The sequence below is a fragment of the Halichoeres trimaculatus genome, unplaced genomic scaffold (genome assembly GCF_033239565.1).
Source record: "Halichoeres trimaculatus isolate MK-OKI-2021-1 unplaced genomic scaffold, fHalTri1.1 fHalTri1_scaffold_18, whole genome shotgun sequence".
Lineage (NCBI taxonomy): Eukaryota > Metazoa > Chordata > Actinopteri > Labriformes > Labridae > Halichoeres > Halichoeres trimaculatus.
The window spans coordinates 4083531-4100695 of NW_027437196.1; the positions used below are offsets into that span (position 1 = coordinate 4083531).

Sequence of the window (17165 nt, forward strand, 5' to 3'; positions counted from 1 at the left end):
AAACAAAAGCATGCAATATCAGCGCCAGGGCCGAGGACTTGTTCGGTTAAATTATTGAGATGCTCTGTGATGCCTCTCGTTCTGTCAGCATGGGTCAAAAGCAAGGGATGGGGATGAAGCAACAGGGGGTGGGGAGGATTATGCGGGTCTGGCTGATGCCTGGATGCAGGAGCATGTGGCGACCGCGAACACACGACTCTGCAGCCCCTCCTTCCCCCAAGTTTTAAATGTTAAATGTTTAACAGGGAGGCTCTCAGAAGAAGAGCTTCAAAGGGCCGTGGCTCCACTGGATCCAGGCGGGGGGAAGTGCAGAGTGCAGGGCTCCCGCTCTCAGGCTGGGTTTTTGTCAGTTGCCTCATGCCAGCACCACATTGCCATTCTGTGCTGCAATATCAGGTACAGCGCTGCACAGAATCCACCAAGCCATGTGAACACGGCTTGATTCTGATTATAGCATGGCGATTATACATTAACGACACACAGCCTCCCTGTGATTCCTGATTCACAGATATGCTTTCATTAAAACATTACAGAGAATGAGCCGGAAACAAGCACAGATTCTGTACAGACCCACCCAACTCTCTGCTTTCCCAGATGATCTGCTTTCATCTCTTCGAAGGAAAATGTGAAAAAAGGGGGAATAAATCCTCCTTCCTTTAATGGGAGTTCAGCTCATTAGCCTTCACAGCCAGAACAAAACTCCAAATCTGAGATGCTGCTTTCATTTTCCCAAACCAGGAATGGCCGCCCAAGTCTGGCTACTCTCTGGAAACACAAGTTTTTGTCACTTGGGGTATTTCGATCAAAGAATAATCAAACCTGCCAATGAGAAACTACATATTAAAGCTTTATCCACACTATGTTGGGCAACTAAAGTTTCCTCCTCAATTCAGGATGTGTTATTGTCAGGGTTGAGGCTCACCTCAGGAGACAGATGACAAAACAAAGCAAAACAGAGCCTAAATATAACCTGAGATGTTTTATTTTTCTGGATTTGATTAATCAAAGAGCATAATTATGACAAATACTGAAATAAGAAACACGGTTCTGCTCCTCGCTCGAAATTTGGAGGTGGAAATGTTTGGCACATCTAAATATAAGACCTCAATATGGGTACATGGCAATATTACCTTATTGTTTTGTAATCAGTGTCATTTAACAAATGCTAATTAAAGGAATTTTTATATTTGTTTTCTTTTTTTTGCAGCATGTAAACATAAAACAAACTAATCTGCATTGAAACGTATGACGACAAGTTATTCTTATTTCAACAGCAGTCAGATCTGTTTTGTGCACAGCAAACAATTAGACCCTATTCAAGAGTCTGTTTCTGAAGATCCTCAATTTTTATACAGCCGCAAATCACAATCAGCTAGTTTTTTCACACTTCAACACACTAGGTAGCAGTAATAGATCTAAGCCCAGGTTGTCACCAAAAATGAGGGTCTTAATCATCATTTTCAAGGGGTTGTTGGGTTCGAGGAAAAAATATCTCAAGGAGGGGGATCCAGTGGCTTTGATTTGCTGTAAGGATGATTTGTCTCCTTTTGCCTGATTTTATACTTCTACGTCGTCTTTACGTCAACACCATAGGATCCTGAGCCCTGTGCCTTAACAGATCAAAGGTCAACATGTTACAATCAGATTGTACGCTCAGAGTCGCCAGTCCACATGTGAAACCAGTGCAGAAGCACTAAAAACCCATAGTCAATTGAGCGTCTGCTTGAGACTGGCTGCAGAAAGTCCACAAACCATATACAAACAAAGCCAAAAAAGGAGTTTGTCACAGAAACTATGCTATATATCACACAGACTGTAGCCCAGACAAACAGAGACTGTTGCAAGATTTGAAACTGGAGATATGAGAAGTTTAGAAGTCCTACAGCCACCTAGGCCTAGGGTGGAGCACTGCATTCTAAGTAGGGATGCACAATTTTGGATTTTTGCCGATATCCGATATGCCGATATATTGAAACCCCTTTTGGCCGATATCGATACAGATTATCACAAGTTTTTGTTTTTTCACTTTAAAGAAAGTTAAGTCTATCCTGTACTGGAATTTATATGTTACTCTTATTGTGACGGTCTTATTTGTTTAAGAAACACACATAAAACATGACAAAAAATATTTGATTTTACCATAAATGAGAAATGTATTATTTTTTCCAACTCAAGACATTCAGTATTGAAATACAGAAAAATAATTTCTTTAGATCACATGAACTTTAAATGTACAATGCATTTTTAAACATAACATAGTTGCATTTGATGATTTTAGAGCTACTGTAACAACCTGGTGACAGACACAGAGCTCTGCAGTGCAAATAAATGAAGTGCTACATTTTATTTAAGGAGCTTATTTTTCAGATGGAAAATAATAATAATCCTAACTGAATAGCACATTATCGGCTGTGCATATCGGCAGAAATTTTCATATCTGCCAATACCGATAAACGTGTTTTTAAGCTTTTATCAGCTGATACCGATAAGATTGTGTCGATAATATTGTGCATTCCTAATTCTAAGAGTTAACACAAAAGTAGGAATGGCCAAGTACTGGTATCGGGTACGGGGTATCGTGTATTGGGTTGATACCAGCCTGTTTTCGAGGTATTGGTACTTGCTAAGACTGCTAATACCAGCAGCTGATACTCAAGGCTAAAAAAAAAATTGTACAAAGAACAAGTCCTCCTTGCCAGTAGGTGGCGCTTATTGCTGCAGTTTAACACCACAGCAAGTTGCGTCAGGTCCTTTTCAGACAACATGGATGAACCAGTGCGAGCTAACAGTTAAATTGTTTCATTTTGCACTTCAGTTTATTAAAAAAAAATGCTAAAAATACTAAAACTCTGATAGTTGTTAGCTTTATTTTTCACTTTTGTTAATTTGTTAAAAAAAAAAAAAAAAACTAAACTCAGAGAGTTTGTGTTTTATTTTGGACTTCCCTGCAGAGTGACTGTGCTTTCTTTGTTCAAAATGATCCATCACAGTGAATTGAAATTTTATGTATCAAAATTTCTAGCAGTATCGGTACTCCGTATTTTTGAGTGCACTAGAGCAGGGGTTCCCAAACTGTACGATGCCAAAGCCCCGCTAACAGCATTTGCTTCCAGCAGGGGACCCCCTTTGAAAACAAGCCAAAGTTATGTCACCTTTAAGAATGGATTTTCTAACTTTTTTCACTTTTCAATAGTTATTACATTTGTTTAGAACAGGAAACTTTTAACAAACAAAAGCCAGACTCGCACAATTGACATCTATTCAGTGCACTATTATCATTTTTTTTTTTTTTACTTAAATTGTGTATATATTTTTATTCAACTCTGTACAAGTTCTTTATTTAATATTGTAATTTTATTATTTTTCTCTCCTACTCAAGCTCTATTTTTTTACTACTTTTTGCAATATTTAGTGTTTCTCTAGTGTCTTACTTTTTACAACAGTTGTACTGAGAGAGTGCAGTTTAAACTGGAGTCAAATTCCTTGTATTCTTGAAAATACTTGGCGAATAAAGGCGATTCTGATTCTGATTCTGTAGGTTGTTGCAAAATGGAGAAGGCATTCAGGACTCCGTCAGGTAAGGTGGAATACTACTGTCTTACATATAGCCAGTAGTTAGACACAGGAAGAAACTCAAAGTTCAGTTTAGTTCTTTGGAAGGCTTAAAAAAAAGCACAAACTGCCACGGATCGTGATATTGTCATGCTGAAGTTTCAGCTGTTAGAACAAATGTGGATAGGTACGATTGGAAACAAGTCAACCCAGGACTTTACCTTTTATATGATCAGAACAAAGGGTTACAAATAAAAAAAAAACTTAAATGTAAATGAAAAATAAACAAATAAGCAGATTCTACTTTTTCCCTTTCTTTCAATTTTCGGAGGCCCCCTTGTGCTCCCTGGTGGCCCCCACTTTTTGTATCCTGTTGGGATTTTTCTCCTCATGTGTCATATGTGACGATGTACTGAGCTGTCCTGTTGGAAAGAACTCTATACCAACATTATCTGAATATCAAATGACATTCAAATGATTGTTTCACTGCTCCACAGAAAGAGTTGCTGAGTACCTTGCTAAAAATCACATTTTGGTTTACCCTTGAAGTTGGTACCACTCAAATTCCCCACCAGAGAGGATTGTGGGCCTTTTTCATGGCAGCTCCATGCTACTTTCTTTCAGCCTTGGCTTGATCAGGTGCCACCTGCCACTTCACAGAGCACGTCAGCTTTGATTCACCAGAGCAAGCAAAAGGCTGAGGAAGTGATCAGAACATCAAACCCCTGATAGAAACCTCGCAAACCATCTGTTAAACATTACACATTGATCCCAATGATCACTGGGCTTAAAATACTCAGCGCCTCTCTGGATATTTACGCTTCTTTTGTGTTGCTTTATCACCTCCTCCAGCACCAGCTCCAACGCGCTAAAACAGCTAGCATGTTTAGGAATTCACTGCCAAAGGGACTTTTCAGAGGCTGGTTCGAAGCCTCGGGCATCTGATCTGCAGTTTTCTAACATTGATATTGTGTTTTGAAAATGTCTTTATTAAACACACATAATTAAAATCACACATACACTACAGGTGGATTCAGAGCTCCAGCACCTTGCATCTCGGCACAATTCATTTATAATGCAATCACAGAGTGTGGGAGCAGATTCTCTGGCTTGAAAAATGGATGGACCGCCTCTGGATATCATTCAACTCATTAAATGTGATCGTCCCATCAGAGTGGAGGCGAAATGAGAGGTGATGGCAGATCTGAAACCAGAGCTGTTTGAACAAGCCCCATTGCACTCCTGCAGCCGCTCTGTCCAAACCCATTTGGGCTGAGCGAGTGTGTGCTGTGGGACGTTAGCCGCTGATGTGGGCAGGAGATGAGGAAAGTGTTGTAAGCCATGCAATGATGGCTCCCTACTTGGGTCATTTTCAGTCCCAGTAGTGGTGAACTGCTGACAACCCTTGTGTCGTCCAAACACACACACACAGACACACACGCAAAAAGCAATGTCATGGTGTTAACACCTCAGTGGACAGAATTGTGATGCAGAAAGACAGGCAGCTCACACTGCAGAGCCCCTTTATGTGAGCTGTTATGATCAAACTGATTGTTTTGTTTTTGTTTGTTTGGAAGATGAAGGGAGGGACGCGTCCATTAACTTCTCCCAGAGAGACGCACGTGTCAAACTCAAATGGGCGATGAAAGGGCCGCAGTCTGACAGGTGACGGCCGGCCTCGCGGCGGGTCAGTGTTTCCTTTTAGCGCCCGTAATGACAGGTCGTCATTATGCAAATCTCTAAAAAGGCCAATCAGGGATCAATATGTGCGCGTGGAGCTCCGAGCCGTCATGCACACACACGCACCAAACACACACAGAGCCTTGAGCGAATCTTAATGCATCCTTCCCCTCTTTAACTATGAATAGGCTACAACACATTGATTTCTAATGTATCAGGTTATGACAGCTCTTCAATATTGCTGCAGGCAGATGTGGGGCTCACTCTGAGAGCACACAGCTTGAGGCTGCAGCCCTGACAGAGGAGGAGGGGGGGAGAAAGAGCTGGCTGTTGTTGTCCTGACTACTGTCACTGCGCCTCACAGCAGACCCGGGCTGTGAACTGCAGAGAAGTGACTCAGGCCGGTGTGTGGGTTACCTCAGATGACTCCCGAGCCCCTGATTCTACCTGAACTCTCCCTGCAGAGGTGGGATGGGGCACAGTAATGAGGCGAAAGCTGCCATCCAGGATCTCTGAGCGCAAGAATTCTCTTCACAAAATATGTTGACTTTCTTATCTGGAGATCTAACCGCTCTCCTAAGAGAACTGCAGGGATTCGACCACTGAAATCTCTCCTGCTAGCTCAGAAAATGGACCTCACACATGTTGTAAAAGAAGGGAGCAATGCAGAGAAGACTAGGAGTGTATAGAGTTTTGTAGCATCCTCCAAAAACCACAACATGTGAAGCCCAAAACAAAAAACTGAAGCCGTGTTTTTCCCCACAAAGCCGTCTGCACTGTCCTCATTACACAGAGCATCTCATTAGCTTAAAATATGCAGAGCTCAATTCTTTCAGACTGCTGAGAAATATCTGACAGAAGTGTTTTTGGATCCAAATGTTTTGTGTTAATTTAGAGAAATCTGAAGAGAAATGTGTCTCAGACTTCTGGACTTCTTTTGAGTGAGAGCTGTTTTCACACGTCCATGAAAATATCTCGAACTTTTCCCAAAGTCTGCTGAGATTTTTGGAAAATTTTCACCTGGTTGAGTTAGAATTTTGTCTTTCTGTCTCAGAGAGGTTTTCTTTTACACGACCATAAGAGCAACACATGAGATGGATAAAAACACACAAGGTTGAAAATGGTGAGTAATCTTAATGAATGCTCAGTAATCTCTGTACATCTGTCTGATTGAATTGTGTTTTTATCAAGAACTCTAACAGTTGGTGTGTTTAACCCTTTACCTACCGAGGCCAAACATGCTCTGGACAAATTTTGCTTTTGGGTGAAAGATGTGTAACTGGCGTAACCATCAATTGGTGCAACCAATGTTTCACATAAAAAATGATATTGCACAAAAAATGTACTATAATATAATTTATCAGTCTACTACACTATAAATTGAAATTTAAAATTATTTTATACCAATTGACCCCCAAAACCAAAAAAAAACCCCAACAACATTGATGTCAGTGGCATACTGACTTGATCAGTAGGGATGGGTTTAATAACATTTAAAACAATATGGTACTAATGCCAAATACTGATGCTAGGTACCAATGCCAGGTACCTGGCAATATCCTCAAAGGTACCAATTACTGGTACTTTTGTGTGTGTTAATGTGGGAATAAATATTCATCTGCGTAATGTTTTCAATGCAACATATTTATTTCTCAATATATAAACTGCACATGGTACAGTTTGATTTGTGTGAATCAGTAGTCAGTTATCCCTCTGTCACCACCCCCTCTTTATCTCCATTATTCTCTCTCCCACTTTCTCTCCTCTATCTGTCTCTCTCTAACCCCAACACAGTCTCCTCAGATGTCTGTCTAACATGAGTCTGGTTCTGTCTGAGGTTTCTGCCTGTTAAAGGGAAGTTTTTCCTTGCCATTGTAACTTGCTAAATGCTGCACAGTCCTGAACTCATGGTGGATTAAGATAAGATAAGACTCCTTATCTTGTCTTGATGTTGGGTTTCTGCTAATAAAATTTTATTAACATTTAAGGGTCTAGACCTGTGAATGATTTTGTAAAGTGTCGTGAGATTGAGTTTGTATCTTCTATTAAAGTACCAAATTTGGTACCCATCCCTATTGCTCAGTGTAGTTTGGAATAAAATATCTTAAAAAAACTTTGTGATTATATTTCATAACAAATCACTTATTTTATCAGTACACTTGCATAACTTCTAAGACGGTGAATTATTTATTCTTTTTCCTGCTTTTGTGGTCACATTATATGACAGTTTAATGGGACTGATTCTAAAATTGGTTAAAAATGATAGAAATGTCATATAAAATACTATGAAACCAGCAAAATGAATAACTACACCTTCAAACAAATACCTTAATCATCTCTTTTAATAAGTTTAAAGCATAACTTTAACCTGGACATCATACAAACCCCTTATTTGTCACTGTCCCCATTACGGCTGTAAAATAATATGAAAATGACCTATACCTGAGTGATTTGGCTTTTTTCCTGTAGTACTTAAGAATTCTCCTAAACAATAAGAAATATTTTTGTCTGGAAATGTTGATGGGAAGTAAAAAATTATCTTAAAAACAAAATCCAGATCCTAATCCTGCCATAAAAAACATCCTGACATATTTTCCCATATCGCCCCCTATTGGAAAACCCATTCCTTGGTCAGAAGCAGAGTTTGCTGATGTTAACACAAACTGACCACTGATCATTTGGTATCAAGAGACACCTGAGGGACAGGTAAGCTTTGATTTCATGGCACAAGGATGTTTGACCGTACTTATCGATTGATAAATTCGTCATAAGTCATCTTCACATAATCAAATAAGGCCCTCATTGGGAAAAAAAAAAGTTTGGACTAATATTGAAATTTATAAAAATTCTGAGAAAGTCCAGAAATGTCCAGGAGTGTATATGAGAACGAAGCTTGTGACACATTTTCAGCATCTTTATGGTTCAGTGGCTTACAGCACCTTCCTTTAACTGAGGTCGTACAGATTTCTCTGAAGATACTCAAAGAAACGCAGTATCACAAGAAGAAAAAGCAGAGTCTGATCTTCTGTTGAAATCATTTGTTCTGCAGGGTTCAACAAGTTCAGTAGTGCAGGGTTGAAAGCACTGAGTCACATCACTTCGTAAATAAGCAGCTGTCATGTCTGCGCCTTACCTGAAGGAGGCAGCGCTCCTTGAAGACGTAGCCGATGAGCTTATCGAGGTGCATCAGACACTGGTGGTACCGGATGTGATGCGTGAGGACAGGCAGCATCATGGCGTGCTGTGGGAGGACAGAGAGAATTGGCAAAAAGGGCAAAACAGAAAAAGAGCACACAGAAAAAACATCAACAGGAGGAGAAAGAATAAGAAACGTGCCTTTTGTGGAAAAAGAAAGATGGGAGCGTGCTTTTTTTTTTGAGAGAAAAGCAGAGGGGCTGATAGAAAGAGCAGGGAGGGAGAAATCAATCAGCCAGTCATTATTTATTAAGTGGTGCTCTGCAACAGAGAGATGAAATAATCAAAAACCCAATCGCTGGCACCGTGAGAGGGAATGACAGCGAGGGGGAAATTCACGTTTGGACCGGACAGTCAAATCGAAGCCCATTTGGACGTGTTGACACACTCACATTCGGACAAACACCGACAGCCACGTTCTGACCCTCGCAGGGAAAGTTGGAAAGCAACAAAGTGAAGGAAAGAAGAAAGGGGGGAGGAGGTGGAGGACTTGTTGGATGACTTGTGAGTGTGTGTGTGCGTGTGTGTGTGTGTGTGTCAGTGGGGGAATGTGACACAGACAGTGAGGATGAAAAAGAAACAGTCGCCCGGTCAGCAAACGAGTCTGTCAGTCAGGGAGCCAATCTACGGGATCATTAGCCGAGGCTTATCAAGTCGGCCGGTCGAGAGGGAGGCTGAGAAACTGGTGTACACACATTAACCCCGTGCCACCACATGAGAGAGGAGGGAGCCATGCATGTTTTAATTAGTGCTTCAGTGGGGGAAGGGCGAGCACCAGGCCTGGCGGCTACAAGCGGTGCAGCTACGCAGCCCTGGGGCCATCACGGGGGCCGCGGTGACACACTCCCCAGGCCTTGTTAAGCAGCCAATTAACAAAGCCGGGGCCTGGTCGTGTCTACAGCTCCTGACCTGCTCTGATGAGTGCTGGAGTGACTGAGTGTGTGTGAGTGTGTGTGTGTGGGAGAGGCGAGGTGGGGGCTTGTTGGAGTTGATACTCGGGTAATTAAAAGGTGGGAAATTTCTAATTTGCTGTCACGGTTGACGTTTGGGCAGTTTCGGCCTGAATTTCTTTCTCCCTCCTGGACGGAAATATCACAAGCATGAATTTTAAACTTCACAAGTTGTTCTCTAACTTTTAGACTCACTTTGAAATATTTCAATATTTCGTTTTCAGACCATTACCTCCTGACCAAAACATGGCTGTCACTTAAAGAGGAATTTAGAGAGGCTCGCTGAAAGCACCATCAGTTTGTTGACCTTGAAAACTTTTCACTAGTTGCATTTGCTCCTAAAAACATAGGCTACTGTTTTACCAACAGAATTCATGATGCCTTATTCTTGCTTCCTCAACAGGAAGTGGTTTCTTCTGCTTTGTTTCTGGTCTTTCTCTTAAAAATTGTCTTTTAAAAAAAGTGGAATTGGTCTCAAACACAGGGGATTTTATCAAACATGCATTTACATTTTTTATACAAACACATCTCCATGTAACTATTTTAGGAATCATGCCAGAGTCATATTTCTTAAATTAACATTTAAAAGAGCTGCACATGCCCCCCGCTGTGTTCTGAAGCACCCAGAGGGAACCAGTTCCTCTGTTTAGGAAACACGGCACCATGTTAAGACTTTATCAGCTGGATAATATGTTAAAGCTATTATTCCTTCATGTTTTCTCTGTGATCATATACATTTCAAAGAGTAGATATCTGAGAAGTTGGACTGGTGCAGCTGCATCTTTAACCAACAAAAAACAGTCAGCGATGAAACCGCTCAAAGCCTGAAAACTCCTGAATGATATCAGAGCTGATCATCTCTTGAAGTATCCATGAGAATCTAGTTAAAATAAACTTGGGTAACTATCTTAATACCTTAAGACTGTGTGGGCAGGGGGGATATTTTTACTGGCATACACAAAATGATTACAGTCACATTTTATGTCTTAGTTTTTTTTGAAGGTTTGAAGAAATTATTGTCTTGTAAAACTTTATTTGAGCTGCTTTTATTCCAACTTTGAATTTTCTCATGCATATGTAACTTCAAATGCCTTTGTGAAAAAATAAACATGCTTTTATTTTGTAAGGGTGCAAAAGGAAATTTGGCAACTTTTGTAATTAGAAAAGATTATTGTATTCTGAATAGATGTAAAATGATATTTAAATGGCTGTTGTGAAAACAAACATGCTATTATTTTGAAAGGATGCATTTTGTTTCATAACTATTTTAACAACTAACATGATTTTATTTTAAAAGTCTGCATAAGTTACTTCAACAGCTGTCCAAAAACGAACATGCTTTTATTTATTTTAACTGCTGTGGTAATAACAAACCTACTTTTTTTGAAAGAAGTCATATAAGTTTCATAACAGTTTTAAAAATAAAGATGAGTTTGAGTTTTTTTTCCGTTCTAACTTAAATCAATTTTTATTTTGAAAGAATTCTGGAGTTCCTTTCCAAACGGGGATGAAAGTTTATTTATTTTTTTATATTTTGAAGTATCCCAAAAAGTCACTTTGATGGCTGTTGTAATAACATGCATGTGTTTTTTTTAGGATGCAAAAGTTACTTTCACAACCATTTTAAGAAACAAACATGATTTCATTTTGAAATAATTCATAAATCATTCTTATATCTGTTTCCAACCGCAAATATGCTTTTATTTTGAAAGGGTTCAAAAGTTACTTCCCCACTTGTTTAAACTATAATCTTATTTCAAGGGTGTAAAAAGATACTTTGATGGCTGTTGTAATAAAAACATGCTTTTATTTTGAAAGGGTACATATCTTACTTTCACACTTGTAATAAAAAAAAGTGATTTTATTGTAAAAGGATGCAAAAAGATACTTTATTGGCTGTGGTTATAACAAACCTGATTTTATTTTGAAAGAATTCCTATTAGTTTCACTACCATTTTGATCACTAAGATAATTTTATTTTGAAAATGTTTATGTTACTTTTATTGCCATTCTAACTCCTGTTCAAATAAAAAAGTACTTTTATTCTGAAAGAATGCTCAAGTCCCTTTCACAACTGTAAAGAACCAAGTTTTTTTTTGTATTATTATTTTGAAAGTTTCTGAAAAGTCACTTTGATGGCTGTTGTGATAGACTGCATGTTTTTATTTTGAAAGGATGCTTTAGTTAGTTTTACACCTCTTTTAATAACAAACTATTTTGAAAGCGTGTATAAGTTACTTTTAGATGCATTCCAAACCAAATCTGCTTTTGTTTTGAAAGGATGTGTAAGTTTCTTTGACAGATGTTCTGATCACAAGCATGCTTTTAGTTTGAATGGATACATAAGGTATTCATTGGATCATAAAGTTACCTGAGAGTATGTAAACACCACTTTCTGAAGAATCACCTCCTGCGTCGTCCATTTGTTAATAAAAAACAGGAAATGGTCTTGGTTGTTTTTTTTCTTTTGTAAGAACAATCTTTGTTTTTCTTCTCTAAGATTTGAATCCTCTTCAAAACTTGACCGACCTTTTCTCAATCCTCCAGCTCTAACACAACTTTAGGAAAGTTTACCAGCTTGAGTTCTTTCTCTGATAAAATGTGGATCATGACTCTCATATCCACACTTTAATAACTTTAATAAGATACATTTCCAGTTTGTAAGGTTGAGCTTTGATTGAATAGACTTTAAAGTGACTCTATCTTTGCAGATGAAGCAGTCTCCTCACCTCCTTACATCCATCCACATGTAGATTATTTTATCCCTTTGTGCTCCTTCATGGTTATGTAACACATGTAGGAGGATTAATGAACATATAAAGCGATGATGGATAGATAAATTGCAACGTGAACCCACTCCTGTTTTCTGTTTTAAAAGTGAAAAAAAAGCTGCCTCCTCCTTGAACTGTTTCAGACGGAGCGATAGCCTTCACTGGGATTTAATCAGGGGCACAAAGACAGCAGGAAGACGGAGTAACAGCAGTAAACCACCAAAGAATCATGCAGAGATTAAATTAAAAAAATAAACACTGATGAGTTAATAAATTCAGCTCCTGCCTCCGATGTGTAGCCTGGTCCTTGACAGAGCCTTTCAAGTCAAACAACCTTGGTGTAGCTGAGCAATGTCAGTAATGAGGGTGTTGATTTTGCTCTGAATAGAGCGCGTATCAAGAAGCTATGGGTCAGTTTTGCCGTTATCTCTTGTCTGTGTCACACGTTGTGCAGAGTGTACCGCAGCAGTTCGAAACTGAAATTATTCATGAACCAATTAGTCGTAGCAGTACAGCTTGAAGCAAATATAATTGGGCGGCAATTATGGATCGGATCCTTCTTTGCTAGACCTTGCTGTAAGAGAGGTCTGGTCTGCGAGGCAAGAAACTTTTCTGTCATTCCTCTCCAAATGTGAGCATCAGCTGCAGGCTGCAGAAACAGGGAGAGGGTGATGTGTTCGGAGAAGAAGATGTGCAATGCTGATGGCAATTATTTTCCTGAGTAACAGGAAGAAAATACAAAGACAGGAAATAAACAAGAGAATATGAAAATCAAGCATGAAAGTCCTTTTCATGGGGCTGAGACAGACGGGACGTATCTGGGTGTTTTAGTGGGCATAGCGTGGCGCTAACACATCCAGGGTCATGGTGCAGGTCTCATTACGTTAAATGTTGTCCCACTTTCCTGGGATCAAGATAACCTACGAACCACGTGAGGATAAAACTCCATCCTGGTGTGTTTTGGGAGATAACGGTGCATGTGTTGTCTATAAATAAAAACATCAGGTCTGAGATGTTACTTAATGAAGGGAAAGTCTCCTGGGGCCCAGCGGGAGTCCACTTCCCCGACACTGATTTTGACACTTGAACGGAGAAGTGACGCAACGTGGGGAAAGATCAGAAGCCGTGAGCGCTGGTCTGTGTCCGTCTGAGTGCCCATGTATGTGAAAGCTTACAGGATAATTGTGGTGTGATACAAATTGGGAACTATTTCTCAGTCGTTGGGTCATCGTTCCATAAAAGTTCTGATCAGATTTTAAAAGGAGCGTATTTTTAAACTTTAATGGCTCGCAGACACTGAATGTTGGCAGATTACTGGTGGATTGCTCCAACTAGCAGCCAAGTCTGACAAAATCTCCCCAGAAAAAAACCTTTTGGATAACATTTTTGAGTTGATGTTGGCGTAACACTGCTTTGAAAAAGACACCCAAAAGGAATTTGGTTTCATTTGAAGACAAAGACATCAAACGAAAGATAATTTAAGGGTATAAAAGTTTGTCAGAGTCTTCTGAAAGTTGTCCAGGAGACAGAAAATGCAATAAGGCAAAAATGTCCATTAAACATGAGCATATAACTTCAACTTTAAACTGCCCTGAATCAGCCGTAGGCAGCTTTAAAATTGATTTTAATATTTTATTTATCACTATTAGTTCTCTTCCTGGTCTGGCTGCTGTCAAGATCCTGAAGATAGTGGAGTCTGATCCAGTCGGATGAGCTGAAGAGGTGTTCACAGGTGAGGGCTGCTGCATTTTGACCGTCTGAACTTTGGTAGCAATTTAATTATTATTTACCGGTCTTGATTGCTGGAGCAGCCACAGTGTTTTTGTTTCCCCTTCCTCTCTCTGTCCACAATAAGATGACCCCCAGCTGTGATGGACTTGGTTTAGTTCCTCCTAACCAATGGTCTTCTTTGAGCCTGATAGTGTGAATGTGTCTCTGTCAGCTCCTGGTGTTCCAGTTTAAAGAGTGACCCTGTAAACTGGAGACCTTCAGCTGAATGTGTCAGTAGATATCCAGTTTATAACAGCTGTTCAAACAGAAGAAGTCCTCAAGAATCTATGCTAGTTAGGGCTGGGTACCAACTTTGGTACTTTTGTGGCTCACTTCTCTGCTTTGGTGTGCTTCAGAGAGGTGAGCTTTTTAGCGTGGTGCACCTCATTCATGAGCACAAGCAGCGTGCATGATCCACAACGTATGCTGGAGCTTGAGAAGACGTCTCGTTTGGTCATTTTTGGCAGATAAAAAACAGGAGGATTTTCTTTATACTTTTTTTGAAAAAAAAAAAAATTAGGATAAAGTTTATTCAAAGTTATAAATCTGTACCTCTTCAGGTCCGATGTAAGACTGAAAGGTACAGAAGATCACTCCTGCCAGCAGCCATCAGCCTCATGAACAGAGTCCAGAATTAATCATTGTTATTATTATTGTTATTACTACTACAATCCTGAATTTCCCTTTGGGATAAATAAAGTATTTTTCATTTCATTTCATTTTCATTTCATAAAAACGTTTAAGGTGGACTCAGTACTTTCTGACCTGTTTGCATGGGCAATTATTTGTTTACTTTTCATAAGAAAACTGCTCGGAGTGGAAAAATACTACAGTTGAAAAATAAGGCTTAAGATTTGTTCTGTAATGTGTAATGTAATTTTCTTTTTATTAAAAATGATTTCATAAAATTGGTACTGAAGAAAGTATCATTTAGGAACTGGTATGGAAGTGGAGGTATCAGTACTGGTATCAAAAAATCTAGTTTAGCTTCATATACGCATAAAACAAATAACTGTTTACTGCAGTACTACACCGTTGTCTGTCGTTTTTTTGAAAGGCCTTAATTGTTGTCTTACTGCCCTCTACTAGTAAGGTGCTGTTTTGCAATCATCTTTATTTGTGTTGCATAATCTACTCTAAACTGAACTACAGTTAGGGTAGATTACTAAAAGTTCCTGGGCTCTTTGGTTTTGTTGTGCAGGACTTCTTTAATTCTGAACTGTATTGCCTGTCACAACTGTTGTTTTTTGGTTATTATTATTTTTATTGTTATTATTATTATCATCATCATAATTATTATTATTATTATTATTATTGTTGTTGTTGTTGTTGTTGTTGTTGTTGTTGTTGTTATTATAATAATAACAACAATAATAATAATAATAATAATAATAATAATAATAATTATTATTATTATTATTATTATTATTATTATTATTATTATTATTATTATTATTATTATTATTATTATTATTATTAATTTTCCTTTTTTTATTTTATTTAATTTTTTATTTTTCAATTTGTTCCTCTTCTCTATGTTGCTAAATAATAAAACCAACTAACATGGGTATATTTACATTTGTTCAAATGTCAATTAATGTACATTTTCCCTTTCAAATGAATGAAATAATCAAATAAATAAATTTAGAGGATTGGACAGAGGAATCTAGCAGAGGGAACCTCGCAGTGACGTAGGAGAGTCAAACTGGTGTCTCTATTTCTAAAAACTTTTGCTTTAGCTGATTTTAATCATTTCAATTAGAAGAAATTTTCGGTCTTCAGTGAATATAATGCTGTTAGTGTTCCTTGTCTTAATTTTGACGCTAATTCGATTTTCAGGGAGTTTGATCGTTCACTAATTGTTGTGTAAATGTCACACTGTGGGAGCTGTTGTGTGAGGGGGTTTATAAACATCTGTGTGTGTGTGTGTGTGTGTGTGTGTTTTTTCGTGGGGTGTTGCAGCAGCGTGCACGTGTCAGTGTTTGTGCATGTGAGTTACCTGACAGACATCAGAGCGGATCCCGGTCTTCCAGAAGCCCTGACTGCTCAGCTCCACTGTCACCTCGCGGCGCATGGTATTCTTCTGACGGATCTTCTGTAGCGCTTCCTGCCAAACAACCAGCCAGTCAATTATTGATCCCACAGCCATCGGGGACAGCTCCCATCCTCCAGAACCCCACCCCTACACCCTCCTGCCCCTCCTCCACCTCCTGCCTTCTCTAACAGATAGTCTGGCACATGCAATAAAATGAAACCTCGGCGGTGTGACACACATACAGCTCAGCGGTGGACAGGAGCAACAGGGGAAGTGACAGCTCGGATGGTGCTGGCTAATTGAGGCCCTGCTATGGGTCCTCGTGGCTGTGGGCAGTGCTGGAGCTGCTGGTGGGTGGAGGAGGGCTGATTCTGAGGCTTCAGTCCCAGAAACCAAGAGCTGAGACACCTGCCTGCCCATTAGGACCACCACGCTGGAGCCTGGAGGTTTCTCCATCAGGAGTAGCAGGAGTCATTATAGACACACACACACTTACACACACACACGGCATCATGTCAGCTGAAGCACATAACTGGAAATTCAGTCAGCAGACAGAGGAGGAGAGGAGGGGGGTTAGTTTGAGACAAGAGGGTCCTACAAATAACAACCAAGATGGGAGATGTATTGACAGACTGCACCTCCTAAATGTGTGTGTGGGTGCGTGTGTGTGAGCACTGAAATGTGTTTCATTCAACTGAGGCGCTATCGACTGCGTCTGAGTTCGCCGTGATCTGCCTAAAATGGAACGCCAGGAATTTTTGACTCGCAGAGGAAATAAGAACAACAAAGGCATGAATAAATAATGCCATCCTACTTTGAACTGCGCATCAAAGTGAACACGCTCGCCCACGCGCAACGCATGCATGCACAACTCCTCACACACACACACACACTGAAACAAACACACACAGCTAACGTTCCATGGACAGCCAGCCACTGTATATGGAAAGGAGTAATCACAGCAAAGTGCCAATGATATGTAAATACTTTATTCATGCGGGGCTTTCTACAGGGTCAGGGAGTGGACACCAGTACGGGAGGTAAATAATTAACCACGACGGGGAGAGCGGGGAGACTAACTTTCTGCCGGTCAAACAGACGAGTCACGACACATTTGACTTTTATCATCACGTCCTTCGCCTGTGAGAGGAGAGAGTTTGTGTTGTTCTGGATCGGGGCGGAGGTCAAACACCAAAGACGCTGTCTGAAACC

At 39.7% G+C, this 17165-nt stretch overlaps 1 protein-coding gene across 1 annotated transcript in view; it reads right to left on the bottom strand.

The window, feature by feature from the left end:
• The window catches only part of drosha (drosha ribonuclease III), a 176415-nt gene that overhangs the window by 113527 nt on the left and 45723 nt on the right, over positions 1 to 17165 (bottom strand). Inside the window, exons 16-17 of the mRNA XM_074693775.1 lie at positions 15918 to 16025; positions 8366 to 8473 (exon numbers count right to left, since the gene is read on the bottom strand). Coding sequence (XP_074549876.1) covers positions 8366 to 8473; positions 15918 to 16025 — 216 coding nt within the window. The remainder of the gene's footprint in view (positions 1 to 8365; positions 8474 to 15917; positions 16026 to 17165) is intronic.